The sequence below is a fragment of the Sitophilus oryzae genome, unplaced genomic scaffold (genome assembly GCF_002938485.1).
Source record: "Sitophilus oryzae breed Bouriz unplaced genomic scaffold, Soryzae_2.0 scaffold_47_pilon_pilon, whole genome shotgun sequence".
In the NCBI taxonomy this organism is placed as follows: domain Eukaryota; kingdom Metazoa; phylum Arthropoda; class Insecta; order Coleoptera; family Curculionidae; genus Sitophilus; species Sitophilus oryzae.
The window spans coordinates 23371-50035 of NW_022147062.1; the positions used below are offsets into that span (position 1 = coordinate 23371).

General features: G+C 32.7%; 1 protein-coding gene across 1 annotated transcript; it reads left to right on the forward strand.

The window, feature by feature from the left end:
• The first annotated feature begins 318 nt into the window (after nt 1–318).
• LOC115886277 lies at nt 319–26382 on the forward strand. The gene is made up of 10 exons (XM_030905368.1): nt 319–519; nt 11209–11406; nt 14309–14461; nt 15491–15666; nt 20046–20324; nt 20385–20533; nt 20625–20730; nt 22169–22385; nt 22815–22964; nt 26078–26382. Exons 4-10 carry the CDS (start codon nt 15515–15517, stop codon nt 26213–26215), a joined length of 1191 nt encoding a protein of 396 aa, XP_030761228.1. The 5' UTR covers nt 319–519; nt 11209–11406; nt 14309–14461; nt 15491–15514; the 3' UTR covers nt 26216–26382.
• The last annotated feature ends 283 nt before the right edge of the window (nt 26383–26665 follow it).

Sequence of the window (26665 nt, forward strand, 5' to 3'; positions counted from 1 at the left end):
CTTGATAGGGAAGGCGTATCGGCAACGCCGCAACAACACACCGTCGCGCGTCGCGCGTCTCGTTTCTCTCACTCCGACTTAATAAAGATTCCTATGCGATTTACTTCCCACATGAAATGCCGACCCAAAAGTAACAGTTGCCAGCACGAACAACTATAACCAATGTAAGCAACGTAATACAGTCGTAATTCTTCATTGATTTCTGGTAATACAGATCCCTGTAGTAGAGCGTGAACAACTCTGTATTTCAATTCTATATCACACATTATATTTCTGGTTTATTTTTATGTTAAATAATTTTTTTCTGTTTCAAGTACTTTTTCTGTCAAACTGGCCAAAGGCACGCGAGGTCTAGGCCTCAGCGTCACCGGCGGCGTGGACAGCGCGGGCTCTTGGCCGGGATTGGTCAGAATTAAGAGGCTGTTTCCCCACCAACCGGCCTCGTCCTGCGGCCTGCTCAACGTGGGGGACCTCCTGCTGGAGGCCAACGGTGTGCCCCTCACAGGCCTAACAAATTACGTAAGTACTAGTGATCGCCAATACGAATCTTATACTTAAGAAAGACGTATACGTAAACGTATCGTTTGATATGTACGCTGACGCAATTACTTATACATGATACCAAATACCTTTAAAAGAGTAAACCGCTAATGGAAAAAAAAAATGAAGAGTTTAACCTTTAACCCGTGGTGCAATGATTTAAATCAACAGTTTTTTTTTCCATAGCAACTGATAAAAAATTGCCTTATATCTATCAAAAATAGTAGATGAAATAGTACTTTAACCGCAGGGGTAGATTAATGATACTTTAACAGCGAGTATAGGTTAAAAACTTTATTTCTTCTCGCACGTTTTTTAATTGCTTCCATTTTGAAACTTTTTGTATTCCTTTTCATAAGTTATTCGGGATTTAAATGAAGTAGTTTGGATATGGCGTTTGTCGCCTCAACCTGTTATCTGTGGGTAATTTACTTATTTCGCTTTGAGCCATTTCTGGCTCCAATTCAATCAACAATCTTTGAGAATTAAAAAATATTGAAGCTCAAAACGACAACTAAAGAGACAGCTTTATTTATTTGTCAAATTGCATAGAAACCAACTTCAACCCAGTACAATATTTTTCTACTCGTAATAAATTCATGATAATAATTTCTGAATATTTTTAAACGTAAAACACTTTTTAGAATAGTATAATATTATTAGATAATTAGAATCTCCCCACGAGAGACGGCAAATGTTTTTGAAACACCCTGTATACTCATAAAAAAGGGTGTTCATCCCTTATTATTTTCTTATTCACCCACAAAATCCTCTAACCTTTACGAAGTAACTAAGGGAAAAAGGGTAACTTACACCAACCCTATATTTTCTCATCTAATTTTTACAGTTTGTCAGTGACAAAATTTTAACACCGGTTTTTTGCCTGTCCCTTCAGAGGAAGGTACTTTGTCATTTTAGGCCTTTCCTGATTTTTTTTCTGCTCAGCATCTCGCTCACACTTCTAAACTGTGTCATTTTGGTCTTGTCGTAATTTTAAAACGACTATTAATCTTTGGTTAGGGTGGGCAGGTTACAGAGAGAAAAAAAGATTAATATTATGATTTTTTTAGAGTAAATTTTTTGAAGGAATGATGCATGTAAAGAATAAAAAAATCAGCTGATGATGAAAAAAGAATTTGAAAAGTTAAAAAAATATTTGTGCATGAAACTTTGTTGTAAGTTAATTACATAAATATACAGTATGTCCCCGGATTGTCTATACAAGCGGAAAAACTTTTTTATTATTTACATTTTGAGAAAAATTAATTTTTCATAAAAAAATTTGCTTGTTCTAAAATGGTTAATCTCGTTTATCTTTTTCCAAATTTCCATACCGTTTTAGGGAAAATAAAAAAAAACATGAAAATATGGTTGAATTTTTTCCTAAAAATCAAAAAGTCAAAAAGCGTTTCTATGGTAATATAATTTCGATTTCATTCTTTGATAGATGGTTATTATTAATTTTGATTAACGTCATATTTTTGCTGTTCTTAAAGCATCACATTTTTCGATAACTACTCTTTATCTATACGAAATATATAATAATATACAGTACATGTATATTTTTCATTTTATTGACTTTATGTAAAGCACTGTTCATTAAAATGTTGTATCCTATGTTATAGGGCTTGTTTCTCTCTACAATTTCCTGTTTCACAATGTTCCGTTTGTGTCGGGGAAGGGATCATAGTGTCATAGTTGTCGATTTTCGAAAGAAATCAGTACATGTATAATATTATTTCGTATTTTTTCATTTTATTGATTGTATGGAAAGCACTGTTCATTAAAATGTTGTATCCTATGTTATAGGGCTTGTTTCTCTCAACAATTTCCTGTATCGCAATGTACCGTTTGTGTCCGGGAAGGGTTCATAGTTTCATAGTTGTCGATTTTCGAAAGAAATCAGTACATGTATATTATTTCGTATATTTTTCATTTTATTGATTTTATGGAAAACACTGTTCATTAAAATGTTGTATCCTATGGTATAGGGCTTGTTTCTCTCTACAATTTCCTGTTTCACAATGTACCGTTTGTGTCGGGGAAGGGTTTATAGTATCATAGTTGTCGATTTTCGAAAGAAATCGGTACCTACATGTATATTATTTCGTATATTTTTCATTATACTCTTTTATCTCCCTTTCCGTTGCATTGAAATAAATATTTATTTTTGCTTATTTAATATTTTAAAACAGCAAAAATATGACGTTAATTAAAATTCTATCAATTAATGGAAACGAAATTATAGTACCATGGAAACGCGTTTTGATTTTTAAGGCTATTTTTTTTAATTTTCTCTAAAACTATATGGAAATTTGGAAAAGTATATAAATGGGATTAACCATTTTAGAACAAGGAACATTTTTATGAAGAATGCATTTTTCTCAATATGTAAATAATAAAAAGGTTTTATTATTTACATATTATTTGTAAAGACAGATCCGGGGATATACTGTATATAATACACGTTACGTATAATAAATCAATCAATTATGAACTTATAAAGACAATCCAGGGACATACTGTATACATGTTTATCAAATATTTTTAGGTGTAGTATATTTCTACTCCAGAAATACGTCTATGGGTTTTTTTCGCGATTTTTTTTTGAAAATTTGGAATTTTTTGAAAATTTGTTTAAATTTTTAGTTAAAAAAAACAATATCTTCATCACTTGGCAACATTAGACGGTAGATTAAATTTACAAGAAAGAAAACCCAGAAAAGATTCAGTGGTTCTCAAAATTTAAGCAAAAAAATATTTTTTTTTTAAATGTTCAAAGTGAAATAACTCAAAATATTTGCACTTATTTAAGATTCACCCTGTATAAGGAAATCGCAATGTTGCCACGGCTACTTTTTTTCAGCCAACTCGTCTACTTTACTTTTATTTTTTTAAAATTTAATTTGGTAATAATTTAGACGTCTGTATAATGTATAATGACTCAATGACTCAATGTATAATGACTCAAATGATTCAACTTTTAACGATTTCTACATATCTATAATCAGTCTTCACTAGTCTCCAATACAAACAACCTCCTAATTCTAGCCTATTTCCCATTAAAACGGCCCCCAATACACTCCCCACCCCCTCAAACACGCTAGCCTGCAGCGAATTACGAATTTTTGCCGAAACAGGAGAACCAGGGGTAAAAGTACGCCGACCAGGTTGTTGCAGCGCCGTTTAAAGGAGTTGCGGGGATAATGTGGGTCGATAGCGCGGTTTCTGCATTCATTTCCCCAATTGGAGGTGGTGTAAGGGTATAACTAGAGGATTACTAGTACTGGGGGGTGGGAAAATCACGGTGTAAGGGTAAAGGGGGTTAAATAGGGAGGCGAAGGAGTAGGGATTACGTCCGTTTTCCTTTGATCGATAGGGCGGCTTATTTGTTAGTAATCTGGTCTGGTTAAGGTTTAAGAAGGATAAAATAGGTTATGGATTATTTGTGTTCTCGGACAAATTTACATATTCTAAATCTCTTTATATATTCTAAATCAGTGTAAAATTTCCCATAAATGGTGACATTTTCGTAATTTTATGACTGTGTTTACTATTTTTCTAAGAGACTTGAAAATAAGGAAAAAAATAGCCAAAAATTAGCCATTTTTCGACTTTTTTCTGTCTTAGTTCTAGTCAATTTCTCCATCATTCATTTAAATATTCTGTGTATAATATACTAGGGATGGGAGTTTTCCCGATATATCGATAACTATCGATATTTATCGTCACCTATCGATTTTTATATCATTTCCATAAGTATCTGTTATTGATAGTTATCGATATGTCAATAACAATCGAAATATTAATATATCCATAGATATATCGATATTTTAAAATTTATTTTGTGCGTATAATTTTTATTTACCCGTTTAAAAACTGAATACTAGCTGGACATTTTGTAATTATTATACAGGGTGTCCCAGAAATAAGTACAGATATTTTGAGAGGTGATAGATCTCGATAAAAGAAACATATTTTCTCTTTACCGTTTTCAAAAAATTCCAAATTTTCAAATTTTTTTCGCGAAAATAACCTCACTGGCGTGTTTCGGGGTTGGAATATACTACTAGTTAAATATCTGTACTTATTTCTGGGACACCCTGTATAAAATACGATATACTATATTTTTATTTTCTCTAAATCATTATTCCCTAAAATTTCATAATACAACAATCTAGATAGTTTCAATTAGGAATGGATTTTCTCCGATATATCGATAACTATCGATATATTGAATAACAATAGGTTACGTCAAAATTATCGATTCCTCGATATACAGGGTGGTCCGAACTGTATTCCAACTTCGGCAGCATATTCTGCAGATAAAAACCAGTAAAAAAGTTTGTATAAATGTATGTTTTAAAGTGCTTAGTTTCGGAGATAGTTTGGTACAAAAACATTTCAAATTTATGATTTCAGTCTAAAAACTATTTAGTGAACATGTTTAATTTATGTCAATGGTAATAGGGTTTTGATAATTTCGATTCCAAATATCGCGAGAACCAATACTCATAGCGATTTTTATTAAAAGATTTTTTTATGTAAAAAACGTCGTAAATGTATATTTTTTTACTCAGTAGTTTTATACAGGTACGGATGAAAAGTTATTACTCGTCAAACCAGTTAAAAAATATGTAAAAGGCGCCCTCTACAAGTAGGAATCATATTGACATCAAAATCAAATTTCTCATGTCAAAAAACTCCCAAATACCAATTTTCATCCAACTATTGACGATACTTCAGAAATTATTTGGAAAAACTCGAAATAAAAATGAAACTTCTGCACCCTGTATCTCCGAAACTATGCATTTTCGGACATACATTTATACAAACTTTTTTACTTATTTTTATCTGTAGAATATACTGCCGAAGTTTCCGGAATGCAATTCGGAGTACCCTGTATACATACCTATCGGTATATCGATAATTATAATATATCGATGGATGAATTGCGATAACTTATCGATAGGCAAAGTCCATTATCGCCCATTCTTATACCAGACCATCTTGTATATTAAATTGACCGATCGTGTGCAGATAAAAATAATAAACAGGACAGTGACTGGGCGGTTTTTATGGTCGTGTTTATAAAAGATGAATAATAAATTGAGCCTCTGGCTGCACACTTACGCGAGGAGCTAGCTCATCGATCTCTATTAATTATGTTCTCTAGTTATTAAACGCTACTATGGTGTAAAGTTATAATTTATTCTGTTTGCGAACTCCTCTCACTTTGGTGAAGATTGAATCTGATTTCAGTCACCTCCATTTTTCTTTTTAATTTTATAAAAACAATTGATATAGAGGATGAGTCTTAAATAAGTACACATATTTTTAGGGGTAAATATAAAAAAATCAGTTAAAAAATATAATATCTTGATAATATGGCAACATAGGTAGTAGATTACATTTAGAGGAATGAAAACACAGAAGAAATCCAATGGAATTTAAGAAAGAACTTTGGATTTGGAGGTATTTGAAAAATGGAGAGAAAAAATATGTTTCAAAGATCTATCATAAGATACGTACAACAACATTTAGTTTTAACCCACTTTGTATATATCAAACAAGATTGCAAATTATTGGTGGGCTGAACTTTAAAAAAGACACTGTTATATAGTAGGTATCTGCGGCTAAAAAATTTAAAATTCTTCGAATATACATGGTGTTTGTCAAAACAAATGCGAGAAACTTCAGGGGGTGATTCCTTGTCCAAAATAAAGGGTAGTTTGCTTTATAAACGTTGGGTTAAAAGTCAACCATTGGGGAGATATGGCGGTACAAAGATGGCGGAAAAATAATATTTTTATTTTTTATCTTGAAAACGAAAAGAGATAGACTAATGAAATTTTATGGAAGCATTACTATTATGAAAACATACTTTCTGGTAATTTTTTCACTTTTTTTAAAATGAGTGGAAGGGGTTGAAATAAACTACCCCTATAATTCTTGTTAACGAAATTTAAAGGAAAATCTTATCAAACACATGCAAAAAAATTAATTTGGATAGCTTAGTTTGTTTAGAAACTTTTTTATCTCTTGTGGTTTTTTTGATAAAACTCACCGATTTGAAATTAAAAAATAAAATGTAAAGCATTACATGTCAGGACAAAAAACATTTTTAGATAAAGAATCTAGGGGGCTGCTGTAATTTTTTTAGGAAAAAATCTAATCGGCCGCTGTCACTTTTTAGGATGTTTCTAATATTATTTTATTTTACCATTACTCTACTGCCAATACGTTATTATTTAGATTATTATTATTATCATTATTATCACTAGATTCTTAATTTAAAAATGTTTTTTTGTCCTGACATGTAATGCTTTACATTTTATTTTTTAATTTCAAATCGGTGAGTTTTATCAAAAAACCACAAGAGATAAAAAAGTTTCTAAACAAACTAAACTATCCAAATTAATTTTTTTGCATGTGTTTGATAAGATTTTTCTTTAAATTTCGTTAACAAGAATGATAGGGGTAGTTTATTTCAACCCCTTCCACTCATTTTAAAAAAGTGAAAAATTACCAGAAAGTGTGTTTTCATAACAGTAATGCTTCCATGAAATGTCATTAGTCTATCTCTTTTCGTTATCAAGATAAAAAATAAAAACAGTATTTTTCCGCCATCTTTGTACCACGATATCTCCCTAATGGTTGACTTTTGACCCAACGTTTATGAAGCAAACTACCCTTTATTTTGAACAAGGAATCACCCCCTGAAGTTTTTCGCATTTGTTTTGAAACACCCTGTATATTAATTAGAATATTTTTTTCCGCAGGTCATACAGCTAATATTTTCCGAGATACAGCCGAAAGCCATTCTTATAGTAGTAGGACACCCTGAAGAAAAATAAATGCTTAAACATTAAGTCTCCAACCCATTACCATATTAAACCTAAATAATACCGGGAAAACTGCGAAATTCGGCTCCATTTTCCGCCGTTCTTCAACAATTTTCCTCCAAATTAAACAAGGCAAGACTTAATTCTCTCTTTAACGACTGCTCAAACTTTCGAAACTTGTTTCCAATGAAGCTGCGACCGGTCTCCCCTAATTTCTGCCCTGCTAAAAAGCACGGGGTACTCCCCCCTCCCCTGCCGCAGCGTGACGCATTTATAATTTAACGCTCTCTAAGTGCCGATTAAAATTAATTCTCATCCCTTATGGAGATTGAGAGACGTTTTCGATTTCCTCGGTCCTGTACAGGATTTATGAGCTCTTAATTCTGCTGAATTTTGAGAAGAAAATTTAATTTGATTTGGTAATCGGGTTGTTTTCTTCGAAAAGCACCAACTGACATTGTCTTTGGCAGAGCTGCAAGCTCACAGAAAACTTAATTATTTTTTGATTTAAATCATTTTTTTTTCCATATCAACTGTTAAAATTGCCTTATATCTATCAAAAATAGTAGGTAAAATAGTACTTTAAAAGCAAGGGTATATTAAATGATACTTTAACAGCGAGGATAGGTTAAAAACTTTATTTCTTCTCGCACGTTTTTTAATTGCTTCCATTTTTGAAAATTTTTGTATTCGTTATTCAGGATTTAAATGGAAGTATAGTCCGTCTAGAAAGTATCCGGAAAAAAGAAAGCAAAATTACAATTATCGATATATATTTTTAGGACTTGAGTTAAAACAATTATAACAAATTATTAATTTTATTTACTTGTACAACCTCCATTTAACTCCAAACGCTTAACAAACGTCCAGGTACACCCGAAACTAGGTCCACACCATAATGTTCAGTGGCGGTAGTCCAGGCCTGTAAAACTGAGCGAATCAAATCTTGTTTATTTCGTAGAGCTGTTCGTCCCACTTCAATTCCCATATGTTTTCAATGGGACTAAGGTCTGGTGAAGCTGGTGGCTATGAAATTGTTGCCAAATGGTGTTCTTGCATTCAAGCTTGAGTATAGGCAGACGTATGGCATCTTGCATTATCCTGCTGAAAAGGCCACCCCTCTGGATATAAAACATGAGCCGTTTCAAGCAGAAAACCATTTAAAATATTACAATATTTTGCACTATTAACAGTTCCATCGACTATATACAGAGGTGTAGCACCACGCTGAGATATTGCTCCCCAAACCATTATTTTAGTCGGACATTTTGAAACTTGAACGGTATCATTTTCTTTTGATAGGATATTTAGGTGGTTTCCACCAAGCTGGAAACAACTTTCGTCACAAATAAAAACATTATTAAAATTATCTTCTTGAAAACGTTGACAAAAACCCATTCTTCGCTGCCTTTGTAGAGGTGTTATTGCAGGGATTTTTTTTGGCTTCCTTGTTATGTAGCCTTGTCTTTTCAGTGACATGCGGACGGTTTCTGGACATACCATTCATTTTCGCTGACTTCCAAATCATAACCTACTATCGGCACAACCTACGTGATGGATTACTGTTATCTTCAGTGGCGCAACTAGGAGGAGGGCTAGGGGGGGGCTTAGCCCACCCACGCCCAAAATTAGCCCTCCCTAGCGTACGTTTTGACATTTCAGGCGAGGTACACAAAGACATTTTTATTCCAAATAGAATATGCAATTTTTTTTCTAACGTCACGAGTAATTTTTTAAACAATTTTAAATGTTGCCATATAATATAAAAAAATTTAAAAGTAGTACCTCGTAGGTAATTATATATAGAGAAACTATGGTTACACTCGTTGAATTTGACACTTTATGTCAATTTAATAATATATATTCGTACTGCTAGGCATAAAGGTACTTTTATGCCTAGATCTTAAAATTACTTTTTTATATCACGTCGCAAAAATGAATAGGTACTATTGTAACGTTTCAAAAAAAAATACAAATATGTTCTTAGGTTAAGTTAGTGTATTCTACAAAGATTGTTAGTGTATTCTACCATAGCTAACATAATAAACTATGTTACATAAATTACTATGTTATCGGTGATTCTGCTAAAGACTAATGTCCTAGAATATAATAAAGACTAATAGGTAGAATATCAGTTTTAAGTTTTTGAGTTTGAAATTCCTAATCTAAAAATGTCCTTAGATTAAATGTTATAGTAACTCGAGATATAGAGTTTTAAAAAATCACCCACTTTGAACCGTGCCGACTCTAATGCAAAAAAATGCTTGCTGTGAGCAGCAATTAAAGCGAAAATAATATTTGCAATGAGAGATGATGCAGAATTTTATAACAATTTAAACTATAAACTATTTAAACTAAAAACTATAAAAATAAATAACAAACCAAGACATGATATTTTGCTACAGATGTTCGATATGTCGACCGTCTTCTGTTATGGACAGGCGGGACCGTTTTTGAACATTTCTCGCGGAATTCATTAACTCAGAGGGTGTGAAAGATACCCTCACATAACCTCTAAGTACTTATAATAATTCTTGTCTAGTTTATACGGGTAATTTGAAAATAAGAACCTTTATTCTTCCGCAAACAGAAAAATCCATAGGCGCTAAGTCCGGCAGCCTCGACGGCCAACGGCTGGAATCTTGGTTAGCTATTCTATCATTCTCGAAATTGGCTGCAAAAATTTGATAATAACTTCAGCGTTCTGAGGCGATGCCTCGTTTTGCTGAAAAATATGTTTTCGAGTTCCATTAGAGACAGATCATCAATAAGGGGCACAAAGCCTACAAGTTAAAAGTGGCGAACTTTTAAAAATTCTCTATTTCGAAGGGGAGTAGAACAAAATATTAAGTGTGCTATATTTTTGGAACGGTAATTTCAAATTCTTTTCAAAAATATACAGCGTGTCCCAAATAAAAAATAAATTTTTCTTTTGATAATTTTTAAATTATTAAATTTAAAAAAATTATACTTAAACCATTAAATTCTACGTAAAAAGGTACTTTGGAAATGTTTTCATAAAAATTCAAAATTTTTCATAGCAAAAAAGTTAGACCGATTTGTTGAAAATGCACATTTTTGAAAAACAACCCGTATCTCCGAAACGGTAACAGATATCGATGTGCGGTTTTCGCTATCATGTTTTTGATAAAAATTGAGCTCCAGAGATCGACATTAGTTGTCGTCTATCTCCTATAGAAAAGGGTGGTTTGGAAAAAATATGAACAAAAAATTACTGTTTCTTTAAAACTGGTATTATCATCAAACCAATATTACCTTAAAAATAAATACCTAGCCGTGCAAATACACTCGTTTCAGGGCTTGAGCCCCCCCAAAAGTCGGTGTCTAGTTGCGCCCCTGGTTGTCTTAGAGAGTTACAGAAAAAAATACATTAAAATTAGGAAAAATATAAAATTCCGGATACTTTCTAGACGGGCTATAGTTTGGATATGGCGTTTGAATGAATATCTGAATATCTGTTGGTAATTTACTTTTTTTTTGAGTCATTTCTGGCTCCAATTCAATCAGCAATCGACACGAAAGAGAATTAAAAAATATTGACTCAAAACTGACAACTAAAGAGACAGATTTATTTATTTGTCAAATTACATAGAAACCAACGCCAACCCAGCACAATATTTTTTTCCACTCGTAATAAATTCCTTGAAATAATAATTTCTGAATATTTTTTCAAACGTAACTGGCTATGGAAAAAAATATTGTTTTATACATGACGATAAAATTGCATTATCGTCCTCGTGAATTAATCTTTTCGGTCGGTGTATAAAAAATAACTGTTATTGATGATCTGTTTTCTTTTCAGGAAGCCTTAGATGTTTTACGCACGGCCTCCAACCAGGTGGAGCTCAGGGTATGTCGGCCCCCTCCCGATGTCCTAAACTGCGTGAGTCCCATTTCTGAGGTGCCCCCGCCTCCCCCCACACGCCGGGAACCACCGAATAGTCTGAATTTGGCGGGGAATTGTTATGGGACTACTCCCGAAGACGAGTACTACCACGGGGTGAGTCAAAATATTTAAAAATTAACTGTCGCGACTAACTTCGTACCTCCTAAGGATGGAAATATTCTTTGAACTTCGTTTAAACAGAAAAAAAAGTGGTAAATATATCTCTGTTTAGCTCTAAAATAAGTAAAAAAGTTCATATAAATGTATGTCCTAAAATGCTTAGTTTCGGAGATACAGGGTGTAGAAGTTTCATTTTTATTTCGATTTTTTCCAATTAATTTATGAAGTAACGTCAATATTTGGATAAAAATTGGTGACTGGGAGTTTTTTGGCATGAGAAATTAGATTTTGATGTCAATATCACTTCTACTTGTAGAGGGTGTCACCTAAATATTTTTAGCAGACCATACCAATAGGTATGGTCTGCTAAAAAAATATATAAGTCTTTTAAAAAAAAGTTTTTATAATTTCACTCAAAATGAGTTATTTGGGTCATAAATAACCTAAATACAAAATATTTTCATAGTGTCTGTCTGTCTGTCTGTCCGTCTGTCTGTCCGTCTGTCTGTCCGTCTGTCTGTCCGTCTGTCTGTCCGTCTGTCTGTCCGTCTGTCTGTCTGTCCGTCTGTCTGTCCGTCCGTCTGTCTGTCCGTCTGTCTGTCTGTCCGTCTGTCTGTCTGTCCGTCTGTCTGTCCGTCTGTCTGTCCGTCTGTCTGTCCGTCTGTCTGTCCGTCTGTAACACGATAACTCAAAAACCGCTGAACCAATTTTAACCAAATTTGGCACAAAAATACTGTGGCACCCGAGAATCTGGCCATTAGTTTTTGGTGGGGATGGGGGGTTGGTAAGGGGGTATGGGAGGGGGTTAAAAATTTTAAAAAATCGTTACTGCAAAATTACAGTAGCTAGCGAAACGCAGTTTTCAAATTAAGATTAGGAATAATATTTGCAACAAAATTTGTAATAACATCAAAATCAAAGTCGCAGTTTTTGAGATAAAAAAAATTGAAAAAAAATCCTTTACTTTGGAACTAAAAGAACTGCCTATTAACTTTTTATTAACATATTTTAGTATGGGCGGCTATACGTGCTTCCCGGCGCCATTTTTTTTGTAAAATAGTCCTTCTAGTATTTACTACAATTTTTATCTCTTGTAAAAACGCCATTTAGCCTACTTTTTGAGATTTTTTAGTATTTTTTAATATTCTTGTAAGGCGAATGCCCGCGATAATCCATTACGGAGTGCGTGTAAGTCCCCCGCATCGCACACAAGGGTAGAAATAGCTCTGACCCAAATACATGCGAATGTAGATGCCTAGCGGTCTTTATCAAGCGTGTATAAAGGGAATTGAGCTGTCAAGAAAAAGAAAAAATGGAAAATCGATAAGAAAAAGATCGACGGAGTGATGAATTCTACTCGACATTCGGCGATTCTTAAATTATATTTGTATATACAGGGTGTACGATTTTTACTGTCTAGTCTATACCACATAGTCTATGGTTCAAAGAATAAAGTGGAGTTATTTACACCATCTATACATATATCTCTGATTTGTTGAAACAGCAGAGTAACTAAGTAAGTCACAAAAATTATACAGAAAATTAAGTTTTATGTAAATTAGGTATGGAACTCCGACATTTTCTGCAATTGACAGCTCACGTCACTCACGCTTACAGCTAAGTTGTAATCATTAAAGTCCACTACAAATCAGTGCCATACTAAACAACATACAGGGTGGTCCGAACTATATTCCGGAAACTTCGGCAGCATATTCTCTCTTAGTTTCGGAGATACAGGGTGCAGACGTTTCATTTTTATTTCGATTTTTTCCAAGTAATTTCTGAAGTATCGTCAGTATTTGGATGAAAAATGGAGACTGGGAGTTTTTTGACATGATAAATTCGATTTTGATGTCAATATGACTCCTTCTTGTAGAGTGCGCCACCTACATATTTTTTAACTGGTTTAAAGAGTAATAACTTTTTATCCGTACCTGTATAAAACTACTGAGTAAAAAAAATAAACATTTACGACGTTTTTTACGTAAAACAGGTCTCCTAGTAAAAATCGCTAATAATTTTTTCGAAGAAAAATTTGTGATTAATTTAAAAAAACAAAAAGTTCCCAAATTTATCATTTCAGTCAAATAACTATCTACTCGACAAGTTTATTTTTTGTCAATAATGTAAAGTATTGACTATTTTCATTCTAAATATCTTGAGAACGGTTGCTCGTAGCAATTTTTAACAAGAGACATTTTTACGAAGAAAATCACGGAAATGTATATTTTTTCACTCAGTAATTTTATAAAGGTACAGAAGAAAAGTTATTACTCTTTAAAACAGTCAAAACATATATGTAGGAAGCGCCCCCTACAAATAGAGGAGCTATATTGACATCAAAATCAAATTTGTCATGTCAGATAACTCCCAGACACCAATTTTCTCCCAATTTTTATCCAAATATTGACGTTACTTCAGAGATTATTTGGAAAATATCGAAATAAAATTAAAACTTCTACACTTTGTATCTCCAAAACTAAACATTTTAGTATATACATTTATACGAACTTTTTTACTTATTTTTATCTGGCAGAATATGCTTCGAAGTTTCGGGAATACAGTTCGGACCACCCTGTATATTCAAATTCAAGACATGTATATTCAAATCTAGAAAGGATATTGAAATATACAGAAAATACTTCAATCGGAATGTAAACAAAAATACAGAGAACAAATATCAACTGTCAAATCGATAGGTTTCAATTATTCCATGCAGTCAGTCATCCATATCACAAGATTGGCAAAATACTCTAATTTCACATCACTTTACTATTGGGCAGTCCGGATCAGCTAGTAATTTATAAATATCTATTAATCTTTTCCTGTTATCCCTCACTATAGATTTATTAGATACAATTCTCACCCCTACTTATTGCTATCCATTTTTTTCCAGGAATTCGAGATAACACTTACGAAAATCCAAGGTTCGTTGGGATTCACCCTTAGAAAGGAGGATGACAGTGCCCTAGGTCACTACGTCAGAGCCTTAGTCAGAGAGCCAGCCCTAACTGATGGCAGAATCAAAGCAGGAGACAAGATCATCGCAGTAAGAACATTATAGTTATTGTTATTAATGATACAAGTTCGATACGAACATCATAATGAAACACGTGTAACGTTAAGTTAGTTAGTTACACAAGTTTCATTAAAAAGTTCGTATCGAATGTGTATCATTCAAAATTTAATCTACGACGCGACACGAGGGACGATCCAAAGAGATTTGATTTAATTTAAAATATCAGAGATATCCTCATAAAAATTAAAATTCAAAATTATCAGGTGCTATATAGAAAATTCCAAAGAAAATAAGAAAAAAAGTGTCATGTAATATTTTGGGTAACATTTCTGGCAATTATGGATCTTCAACAAGTTCAAGCGCTCAGGAAATAAATTTACTTTCTAAAAATTCAACTCACCTGTCATCGTCTGGAATTAATTTAACCAATTGTACTGATATAATTAATGTTTACAATAAATAATCGTATTTAGGTACCTTTTTTTGCTTGTTTCTTATTTTAAAATTTGCGTGATATTCTGGAATTCATAATAGCTCTATTATGAAAGCCATAATGACATCCAAATGACAATGTTACATGTGTCATAATGACATTGTCGTAGATTAATATTATTATACCAGTATTTCTTCTTTTATCATATTATCAATAAGGGAACACTACTTATATCCATTGTTGATGGCGCATGGCGATTTGTTTAATAATATTAATCTCTTTTTGAAAATTCTCTGACCTCAGTGGAAACATTAATATACAGGGTGGTCCGAATTGTATTCGGGAAACTTCGGCACCATATTCTGCAGATAAAAATAAGTAAAAATTTCGTATAAATTTATGTCCTAAAGTGCTTCGTTTCGGAGATACAGGGGATGTGTCTGGGTGTTTTTTGATTAGGGAAATTTGATTTAGAGGTCAGTATGACTCCTACTTGTAGGGGGCGCCACCTACATATATTACTAACACTATTTCAACGATGTTTCGCAAAGAACCAGCCACATACTCAGTACTATTAATATTATTTTTTTTAATATTAACATTACATTATTTTCTTTATTCTTCAGGTAAATGAGGTAGAGATATCACCAATGAGCCACGAACAAGCCGTACAGTATCTGCGTCAGTGTGGAGATAAAGTTAAATTAAAGCTATACAGGGACTCAGCGCAAACTCCAGTAGCTACATTGAGCCCCACAGAGACCACTCCTAGGGCTTCGTTTTCAAGAAAGGCTAACTTGAGGTCAGTACTTTAATTGCTACAATTTTATAATACATAACAATAAACTAATACAATAATACAGTTTTAAAATTAACCAAATAATATCTTAATTTTTTAATTAATTATTTATCTCGATCTTCTATCAAAAGAGAACATAATTTGCTATTGTTAACTTAATAAATACATATACATACAGGGTAACTATAAAAATGTAATAAAAAAATTACTTGAAAATATATATAAAAGTATAGTTTTTTTTAACGGAAATCGCAAGATATTTTATTTTTTCAGATCATTTGCCATCAAAAATAAAACCTAAGCATTTTATGTCACTTTTTGTTCACAAAATCATGTTTTTTTCGATATTTAATGGTGAAAACATGATTTTTCATTAAATTTTAAACTCAAAAGTTTCAAAGGTCCTTTATACGGTCTTCTATTAATTTGGAAACGAACAATGTACACCAGGAATAGATCTGCTCTGTATCTTTGTCTGATTGAGGACGTGTGAATATGCCATTCGTTCGAAAGAACATAAATTTCGACCTGATAATTGAAATTTGCAAAGCAGTATTATCCTGCACCGTCGGATTATATTGCTGCAATGATAGGGATGTCCTGGAACTATCGATATATCGAAATTGCGATAGAGTTTTTTTTTCATAATTATTGATATACTAGCGTGTACCCGCGACTTCGTTCGCGTCGAATTAATCATTTGTAATGGTGATGATAAAGCAAAGCAAGAATTTCCATTAACATACAAACTGGATAACATTTTCTCACATTTATGTCAGCATGAGAAAAAACAATATGGCGATATTATTATATAACTTGGTAATATTTGAGGGGTAGTTTTTTACGTCAAGCAGTTTAAGCAGAATCGTGGTTAATCAACTACCCAACTTTTTGGAACACCCTGTACGATTTTTTAAAAAATTTCAAAATATGTAAAAAAACGATATAAATTATGCGTTTTCCAGAAAGACTAACCGTTTTTTAAATAAGAAATATTGTAATATTTAAGGGGCGTTTTCGCCCTCTTGGAATTTGAGATTCGAGAAACCCCTCCTTATCGAACCTCTACACCCCACAGTCAATCCGTTTGCCAAAAATCAGCTTTAAACGTCAAGCAGTTTAAGCAGAATCGTGATTACTCAATGGTCATATTTTATGAAACACCTTGTATATTTTTAAAAAAAGTCTTAAAATATGTAAAACAACAAAATAAAATATACGTGTTTAAGAGTTTTTTCGAAAAACTCACCGGTTTTAAATTAAAAAAATATTCTAATATTTGAGGGGTGGTTTCACCCCTTAGGTCGAGTTTTGAAAAATCCCTTCTTATCGAACCTCTACACCCTGAGAGTCAATCCGTTTTCCAAAAATCAGCTTTTACGTCAAGCGCTTTAAGCATGATCGTGATTAATCAATGACCAGATTTTTCGAAACTGTACGAAATATTATGTTATGTTCTAACATACCAATTTTCGTTTTTTTATCTGAAAAAATAAAAAGTTATATACACTTTTGAAAAACGCCCAGTATATCGATGTTTCACCTGAAAACAGCACATCCCTAGTAATAAATTTCAGTGCGGATTCTGGTGTGCAATATGGCGTTGCTATATAGCTACCTCTTTTGTAAATTAGTGATGTGTGTAGCTGGCCCGCATTTCAGAGCATCTCGTTGCCCGAGAATTTTTGACGGTTTTTCATTTTCCACTCCCCTTTTGTAGCGTGTTTTTTTATTTTCGCTGTCGCTGGGTTATTTCTTTTATTGTTCTTATAAATATACATTACATGTTTCCGGGAACAATAGGAGAATAGCAAACAATTTAACAGACGTGTATACAAGGTGTCTCATATAAAAATGCACGCTACAGGAATCTCGTACACCAGAAGAGAAACAAGTTAAATAATGCATTTGTTACCTTATTTTTGAAAAACACCAATTAAAATTTTAATCACGTGGTTAAGCTTGACCGGCACAGTGTTGCCCCTCTTTTACATATGCCACTGGACTCTACGTGAAAAACTCTATGGGACAAAGTTTTCACCCTTTCTATAAGTTATAAGATAACCGAGATACGAAGAGGGTCGAAAAATGCAAAATTTTCAAGTTCGCTCTGTATTTCAGGAACCAAGGGGGGTAGGACAAATCCATTTATAGTATCTTTATAGTTTCATAAAATTGTAGCACAGTGATCTTTGTATTTCTACACATAAACGAGAAACCCATAAAAAAAACGAAAATAAGACACCCTGTACACGTTTCTATCAGTATTTGAAGTCATCTTAGCTATTCAGGCCTGTATGGAACACTCAAAAAATAAACGTGGACATATATGTATATAAAATATCGTTACTTACATTAAGTTTCAGCAAAACTGTTATAGCTTGACACAAAAGTTCTATTAACACTCGTGTAAAACACTTTTTAAAACAACACACAGTACAAAACAGCACTATTTGAACAAATAATTGCACAAAATAATACAAACACGACATAATTTAGTATATTTTTTACTTCAGAACGTCTTTTTTTCTGTTGATCTTGACAGCCCAGCGCGCACGGCCAACTTTTCGAAATTTTACCCAAGCGCGCGCCGTGTCTAGTAAACGGAAAAGCTAAAGGCGAATCTAGACTAATTTTTCTCAGCAATTTAAAGCTTGAATCAGACGTTAATGAAATGATTTACTGAAGCATTTTTTTTAATTTTTATGCTATTTAATATTTTTAAAGGAATCCTACAAATTTTATATAGGAATATTGTTAAAAATAGTTTTGTGTATCTTTTTATAAACAGTAATATTAAATATATACAGTTTGTGTATAAGTTAAATAGAATAAAATTAATAATAAATAAACGGAGGTGTTTTCAAAAAAAAACCGCGGACACGTCGATTAGTGTTTTTAATTGCGCATTTTTTTCAGTAAAAACTTTTTATACAGGGTGTGTTGTGTAATAGTTACCAATACCAACTTTTTTATTTTAAATATAATACCCTATATATTATTCGATTTTTGGATTCCTCGGGAAATTCTAGACATATTTTATATATAATGTCCTATACCTATCTTTAACTGTTTCAGAAATATTAAGTGATTTTATCAAATAGACGTCTTACCGCAGGACAGAAAATCTACAGATTATTGGTTATAGATGATGACAAATGACTGATAGAAATGGAAGTTGCTCAATACTATATCATAAAAAAATACAAATTTGCCACATACAGGGTGTTTCAGAAAACATGTGCCATCTCTCGTGGGGAGATTCCTCACGTAAAAATAAGATTTATTTTTCATATCAACATAGGTCCGATTCTGCTTTGTTTTCTAGCTACAGGGTGTTAAAGTCGTAATATTTTTTCGATTTATTATAATTTTCCTCCAAGTACTTTTATAGTTTTAGAGATACAGGATGTTAAAACTTCTTAAAATTAGTTTTTTTTTGTAATTATCTTAAATACCATAATTTTTTATTTGAAATTGTTGTAGGTTGGACTAATAGTAATAATAACTAATAGCAATAATATCTAATAATAATTTAGGTAAAATATATGTATAATTTATTAATTTAATTTTTATTTTAATTTTATTAATCGTGACTAAAAAACAGTTTTGCAAGCTTGGGCATGTAAGGCAGATAAAAAAGCAGCTACAAATGTAACAAATATTGATAATAAAGTGTGTATACACTGAAAAAAGGATCTCTCAGTTGAAATGAATATGACTTTGACCCAAAAGATTGGCGCTTTTCAATAGGGCCAAGAACGACGTGTCTTTGCCCAAAGCATTAACTATCTTTTCATAAGCTTTAAAACATTACTTTAGAGAATAGAAGAATCTATCTGTCCAAAGTATTTCACTCTTGACCCAAAATTAATATGCAAAGAAGTTCTTGCTACAGGAACAATAGTCTCTTTGATTCATGCATAAATTCTTGATTGAAAAGGGACATTTCTTGATTAAAGAGACACCTTTCTTAAACCAATAGCGAATACATTGACTCAACTAAAATTTATTTTGATCTAAGAGAAGTCTATACATATTTTTGTTATTATCTTAAAACAAAGTAACTTGCACTTGGTTAAATGAAAATAGATTCAAGAGAAATTTTCGAATTTTTCAAGAGAACAAGTTTTCTTGAGATAAGAGAGTTTTTCTTCAGGCAAAATATTTTCTTTTGCGCTAAAATAAATTCTCCTGCCACTAATTTTTTTTTTCAAGAACGATGACGACTTTAGTTCAAATCTATCTTTTTTATCAGTGTATTATAATCTTCTATAAGCTATTTTAAAGAATTCCTCCCATATTACCATTTGATGATCAAATAATAAAAATCTTCACTTAAAATGGAACAATAATTCTACTAGATTTATTTTTTGTTACAGGCAAGAAGCTGTGGACATGCTGAACGATATCGCAGTACGAAAACTCCTACCCAGCAACCTCCAAGAACCTCCAGGTCACAGGTCCTCCTCACCCAGAAGACTAAGGCGTCACAACTGTCCCAGTGACGCGTCCCAGGACTCCTCCTCTTCCGGCATCAAGTACCTCATTCCAGAGGAACAGTTCCACGAAGGTTTGCTCAAGTGCGCCGCTCATTTCGAAGAGGACGCCTACAATTCGTTGTTTAGTATCGATAGTGAGGATATGGACAGGCCTTCAAGGTATAGATTGGTTTGGTTTTGAAGGATATCGAAGAATTTTAGCTGTAGTTCTTGTTGTAGGCCCAGTTCTTTGGATCTGTACAACCCAAATCAGACTCCGGTAGCTACTAGGAAGCCGAGGTTCAATTTTTCGCTGGCTCATAACGCGTATGAATTGAATAATTTGGATCCGGAAGTTTTGGATGCTCCAAATTTAGCCTATAACCTTGGTAAGTTAAGTCTAGTTGAAGCGTTTTATAATTATGTTTAAAGTATTTTGTAAATGTCTTGATGTGAATTGTAATAAATATTTTTTTGCAGGTGTCGATGATGGAAGTCATATAGAGTTAGAAAATAAAGCCAGTTTTCCCTCTGAACCTGCCAGCATGCCTCACATTCCACTCGAAGGAACCTCAAGTACCTTCAGGTAATATACCATTTGTACTAAACACTCTACCTATATACAGGGTGGCGCCTCCCATAGGTCACAGAAGCTCCAAGGAGAACGGTAGTTTATATCGAAATTAAATTTTGGCAGCATATGTAGGTTAACTGAAAGCATTTTATAAAAATATATAGAATTATATAGAGTTTCCCCAAAAAAAGTTACACATCAAATTCGTGTTTTTTCTAATCGAACACGCTATATATTAATTGATTTTCGGATTCTAGGAAAAAAATAAAGATGAGTTTTATTAAAGAGGCATATACCTAAAATCTAAGAATTTTGATTTATTTCACATTTTGTGAAAATGAGGAGTAAATTTTAAATTTCGATAACATCTAAATTTTAATTGACCTTGTATTGTCTGATATTTAATTACAGTAACCATTGTATGCTAAACCAAATTGAAATTTGACCCGAAAAGTTATACAGTTTTAAGACACTTTTAAAAGCAAGTTACTCCTTTATTTTAAATGGAACACCCAGTATATTTTTCTGGTGTTCAATGGGGAATTTATATATCTTCAAAATATTATTAAGGTTTTCTGTTCCTCAGAATTTTTTTTGTTTTAACTGACACAAAATGATTAGTGGTTAAAGCTGGACTAATTAGACAACTATGTTGAAGTAACGTCAGACATATTTGAAGGAGTAGTATTTATGTCGTTTCAAAATTCGAAACGCTGTAGTGTGATCTATTCCTATTTCATCCTCAAGTTTCCTTGTGCTGATCTTTCCATCGTTCTCTTCCACGCACAATAAAACTTCCAAGTCGGTATCATTTCTTGCATCTTGTCTTTGTTCCTGTCTTGCTTCACATCTGCAGTTAATTATTAGGGTACCTTTGTTCTCAAATCTCTGGATATTCCTTGCGATTGTAGATTTTCCAGGTATCGGTCTATTCGGATACAGAGCAGCAAACATGTCCGACATCTTTTAATAACTATTTCCTTGATAATACCATTTAATCATCAATACTTTTTCTTCGGTAGTGTAATTCGTGACTAATATTTTCGATGTAGGTATGAGTTTTTAATAATAATAATAAAGCACTAAATAGACAAATTTCTGAAATGACAACTTCATATGACAGTTATCTTTTACCTTGACTGGTGCTCATAAGTAAATACAGGGCCATAAGAAAGGAGAAATATTTAAAAAGAAATCGGTGATAACTCGTAAACGAGCTAATCAAAAATATCTAAAGTTATTCTTTTGAATGTGGGTTTTAGTGCTCTTCAATAAACCTAAATAGAATTATTCTGTAAAAATAATTAGGGAAGCCAATAATTGACCCCATTAAAATTTACATGGGATTTCCTATGTCCCGTCCGACGATGCAACACCCGCTATAATACAAGCATTGATGCGTTGTTTATATTCTTGTAGATATTTCTACATAAATTTGTCCTGTTTACAGTTACAAAAACCCTGCCTACCAATCTGCGCATCCTCCATGCGTCGAGACTGATGCGCGGAGCAGCAGTAGCACTTCCAAAAGCAGCCAAAACACGCATAAGGATGAAGAAACGGATACCATCAAGAGGAAGAAAGGAATTTTGAAGAAAGATACTGAAAGACGGCCTGAAATGAAGGTGGATGGTGACAAAATGACACCAATGAAGGAAGATTACGAGGTAGGACGTTTAGAACAATAATTATTTCTTTGTCAATTCAAATTTCTACAACTACAATCAAAGAGTAAACCCCATATAACTTTTAAGGGTATCGTTTTTTTGGCTCATTTATTAATTTAAAAAAAAACATTTAATGGAACTTTTTAAAGTATTTGATTAGATCAGGCTACCAATCAACTTTTGTTGGTAGCTATTTTCGACAAAATATAATTTTCATCATGGTTGTGATGACTTTCTCTTTAATTGAATATTTCATGACACGAAAAAAAATGTTTTAGACTTCAATACTTCAAAAATGTATCAATGACAATATCATAAAGTTGAATAAATTATTGACGGCCGGAGTATTTTACAATAACTGTACAAGTTACTTTTTGTACGTAAGCACCTAATTTTGCAAATAATTTAAAAAAATATATTTTTACGCAGATTCTTGCCATTGAACTGAATAGGGGTTGGAACAGCAGGCTTGGCTTTAGTTTGCAAGGCGCTGCGGGAGTGACGTATGTCAGCGCTGTCCACGCTGACTCTGTGGCTGCCAAAGATGGACGCATCAGGCCTGGTGATAGGATAATAAAGGTAAATTTCTTTGGCATTTCTTTGTCATGTTGAAAATTTAAATGATATGAGTTTATTACATATTTGCAAATTCTACATCATTTTCAACGTAAAACATTACTCCCACTATGTTTCAATAAAAATATAGTGTTCAACATGAAAAGGAATATGTACTTACATAATCCTGGCTTAGGGTACGTCCATAGTGCACCGGCTTCCCGCTTCTCGCTTTATCACGGCAGACTAGCGGTGCAAAATAGAGGAACAAATGTACAGTGTGTCCACCGACAAGATCCTTGACAGTGATACATGTGTCTGTCATTTTAATTTCAAAGTAGTTTATTTTATTTTACAAAGAAACAAGTTGGTACAACTGAAACGCATAGCAGGAAATTAATATATTTAAAATTTGACTGATAAGTGATTACTTCAAAATATTGTGAAAAGAAACTGTATAAAACTGAAAAAATGTAATAGAGTTATTTTATTTAAAAAAACGGTATGTGTTAATACAAAACAAACAAGAACAAAACACCACATACCAAAAAGATATAAAAAAGAATTATTTCTTACTTTCAAGTTTCAAGAAACTTACCGCATTTATTATTATATTTATCAGTATAACTTTATGTACAAATACAAATTTGTAATATTCTACAGGAATAAATAAAACAACATAAATAAAACAAACTATTTTATTAATAATGACACTTACCAAATTTTATACCTTAAAAGTTGATTAATTAACTTTAATTTTAATTTTTTTAAACCAGTACCTTTTGACATTTTTTTCCGCAATACTAAAATCCATTATTTACCTATCGTGTGATGTCGATATTTTAGAGCTACTCCAGTTTTTAGTATATATGTTTAGTACGATCCTTGTACCATATACGAGATGCACTTATTTAAAACTATAAACTGTGCTCTGGGTCTACAGATAATTTTCCCTCGATTTTTCCTCCACTTGACTTCAAAAGACACAAAACACACGTAATAACACGAATCAAAATGCAGGGTATTTGACATAAATTGGCACAAAATTATAACCTAAGTATAATTTGGCAAGCCTCAAAAATCTAAAGGCGAGTTCATACGCATCGGCGTCCGTCTTACGTTCATCGTTCCGTCAAACCAATCAAATTGAAATATGATCTGTCCTTTTTGAAATAAACCAATAAAACTGGTTAAAAACAGCAAGAGACGACGTATGGCAGATTTATATTTAAATCCATCCATAGTTAACTTAAAAAATATTAGAAACTTTTTTTAGTAAAATAAATAGATTGGTATGGGACGTCATCTGCTTTTTTTCTGTCATCGTCTGTCGAAATCTTACCTGAGAAAAAAAAACAGAGTATACCTGCTTCAATGGCGCAGGTTCACAAAGCGATAAGAGAGGCGCGACCGACACGACCGGTCGGAAAGTCGATTGTAGCCGCGCACTGGAGTCGCACGATCGACGGTCGAGAGTACGTCACCAGCATAAATTTGAGCATAGACGAGGAGGAGTTTATTCCAATTTAGTCAAATTCATTCGGCATTTCAAAAAATTATAAAGTATTATTACTATTTATATTTTTATGTAACTTTTTATATTTTATGCTTTATGATGAAATTAATATTATTTAGATATAACCAAACACACATTAATAAATTTAGATCTTAACAAACCACATAAAATTAGTGAAATAGAGTGGAAGATGGGGATAAAATATACTACATGACTCTTAGCTTAACCGATTTTAACAAATTTGGTATAACTCAAAAGGGTTTAATTTGTTCTTTAAAAACAAAGCTAGATATGAAAAATAGTCAAATAAAACTTTTATTTCTAGTTTTTTAATCTAAATAAGTGTCATTACAAACATTTATATATCGCTTTTATTTTAAGTTTTTAAAATCTTTGTTTTAAGTCAGTAGTAAATAAAACGAAACTTGTGTTTACATTTTGTTTAATGATTGACGTTTCGACCAATTTTAATTCGGCCTTCTTCAGAATCTATAATATACGTATAAATAATTTTCTACGTTTGTGGTAAGAAAAAATTATATATTAAACACATTGTTAGTGATAAAATTGTATTGTATATTATAGATTCTAAAGAAGACCGAACTAAAATTAGTCGAAACGTCAATCATTAAACAAAATGTAAACACAAGTTTCGTTTTATTCACTACTGACTTAAAACCAAGATTTTGAAAACTTAAAATATAATAAAAAAGTCAAAGAAAATTGAAAAAGAAAAAATATAAATAGTTTTTATAGTACCGTATTATCGAAAAGGAACGGCATCAGCGATGACCATGAAATGAAGGTCGGTGCCATTTTATATGTAAATTTATATAGGAAATGTCATCAATCGTCATTTCCCATCCAACTGGACGCCGATTTTTTCTATCATACGGTAGATATATGTACAAATATTTTATTCAAACATAAATATTATTTTCTCTATTTGTACCTTTTACGGAGCGATCATCATAGTAACATAGGATGATTATTTATCAGCTGTTATTACTAACGTCAAAACAAACCAAAAATTAAATAATATGATAGGTTTTTTGACGATATTTAAATTCGATTTTCAAAATAATGTGAGATAATCAAAACGAGATGAGAAATAAATGGGTTTAATCGGAAGGTTTTCTAATTCAGTTATTGAATAAGTGTAGTAAACAATATAGGTTACGTGCTTGTAAGAAATTTTTATAAAAAACCGCATATTAAGTATGATATGGTCTCGTACACTTTCGATTAATAATTCATCGGACATGTTTAATGTAAAACCGCTCCACTAAAAAGAGTCGCTCGGCGTAGACTATTTGTCCCCCTCCCATGCATTCTCTGATTTCGCCTGATGGCGCCGATAGCTCGAATGGCGCCGATAGCTCGAAGCGCACCGATCTAGTGCGGTGCGCGGGCTTACATTTATTTCAACGTAAACTGAAAATTACGTGCCGCTCGCTCGCGCCGATACCCATTTAGTGCGTGCCCTCCTTAAGCCGGCTACCGGAAAACGGAAAGCCGGTGCACCATGGACGTACCTTCAGAATTTCTGCACACATTCATGCTCATTCTCCGCACCTCTACATCTTTGGCTTAATATCTAATTTTTTCCTTGTATTTTCAGGTGAACGATGAGAGCGTGGATCACATGAACACTAACGAGATCATCGACTTGCTGCGCATTGTGCGCGGTCCAGTCTGTATAGTTGTAAAAAGAATTAAATCTAATCAAGACTGTTCTAAAAGCAATGCAGAGAATTGACAAAGTACTTCGTAGTTTGTAGCACGATGAGATATATTTAAATAGCTAAAGCTTAGTTTTCCAAAGTCGGACGCTCTATGCTGAGAGAGATAAACATACAGGGTGGCTCATTAGAGAGAGGAAGTCCAATATCGTCGTTGCTGTCGAAGAAATGAAAAAATGTTTATATAAATAATGTTGCATGGCTATACAGGGTGGTCCGAACTATATTCCGTAAACTTCGGTAGCATATTCTGCAGATAAAAATAAGTAATAAAGTTCGTATAAATGTATGTCCTAAAATGCTTAGTTTCGGAGATACAGGGTGTAGAAGTTTCATTTTTACTTCAATTTTTTCCAAATAATTTCTGAAGTAACGTCAATATTTGGATGAAAATTGGTGTCTGGAAGTTTTTTGACATGAGAAACTTGATTTTGATGTCAATATATCTACTATTTGTAAAGGGCACC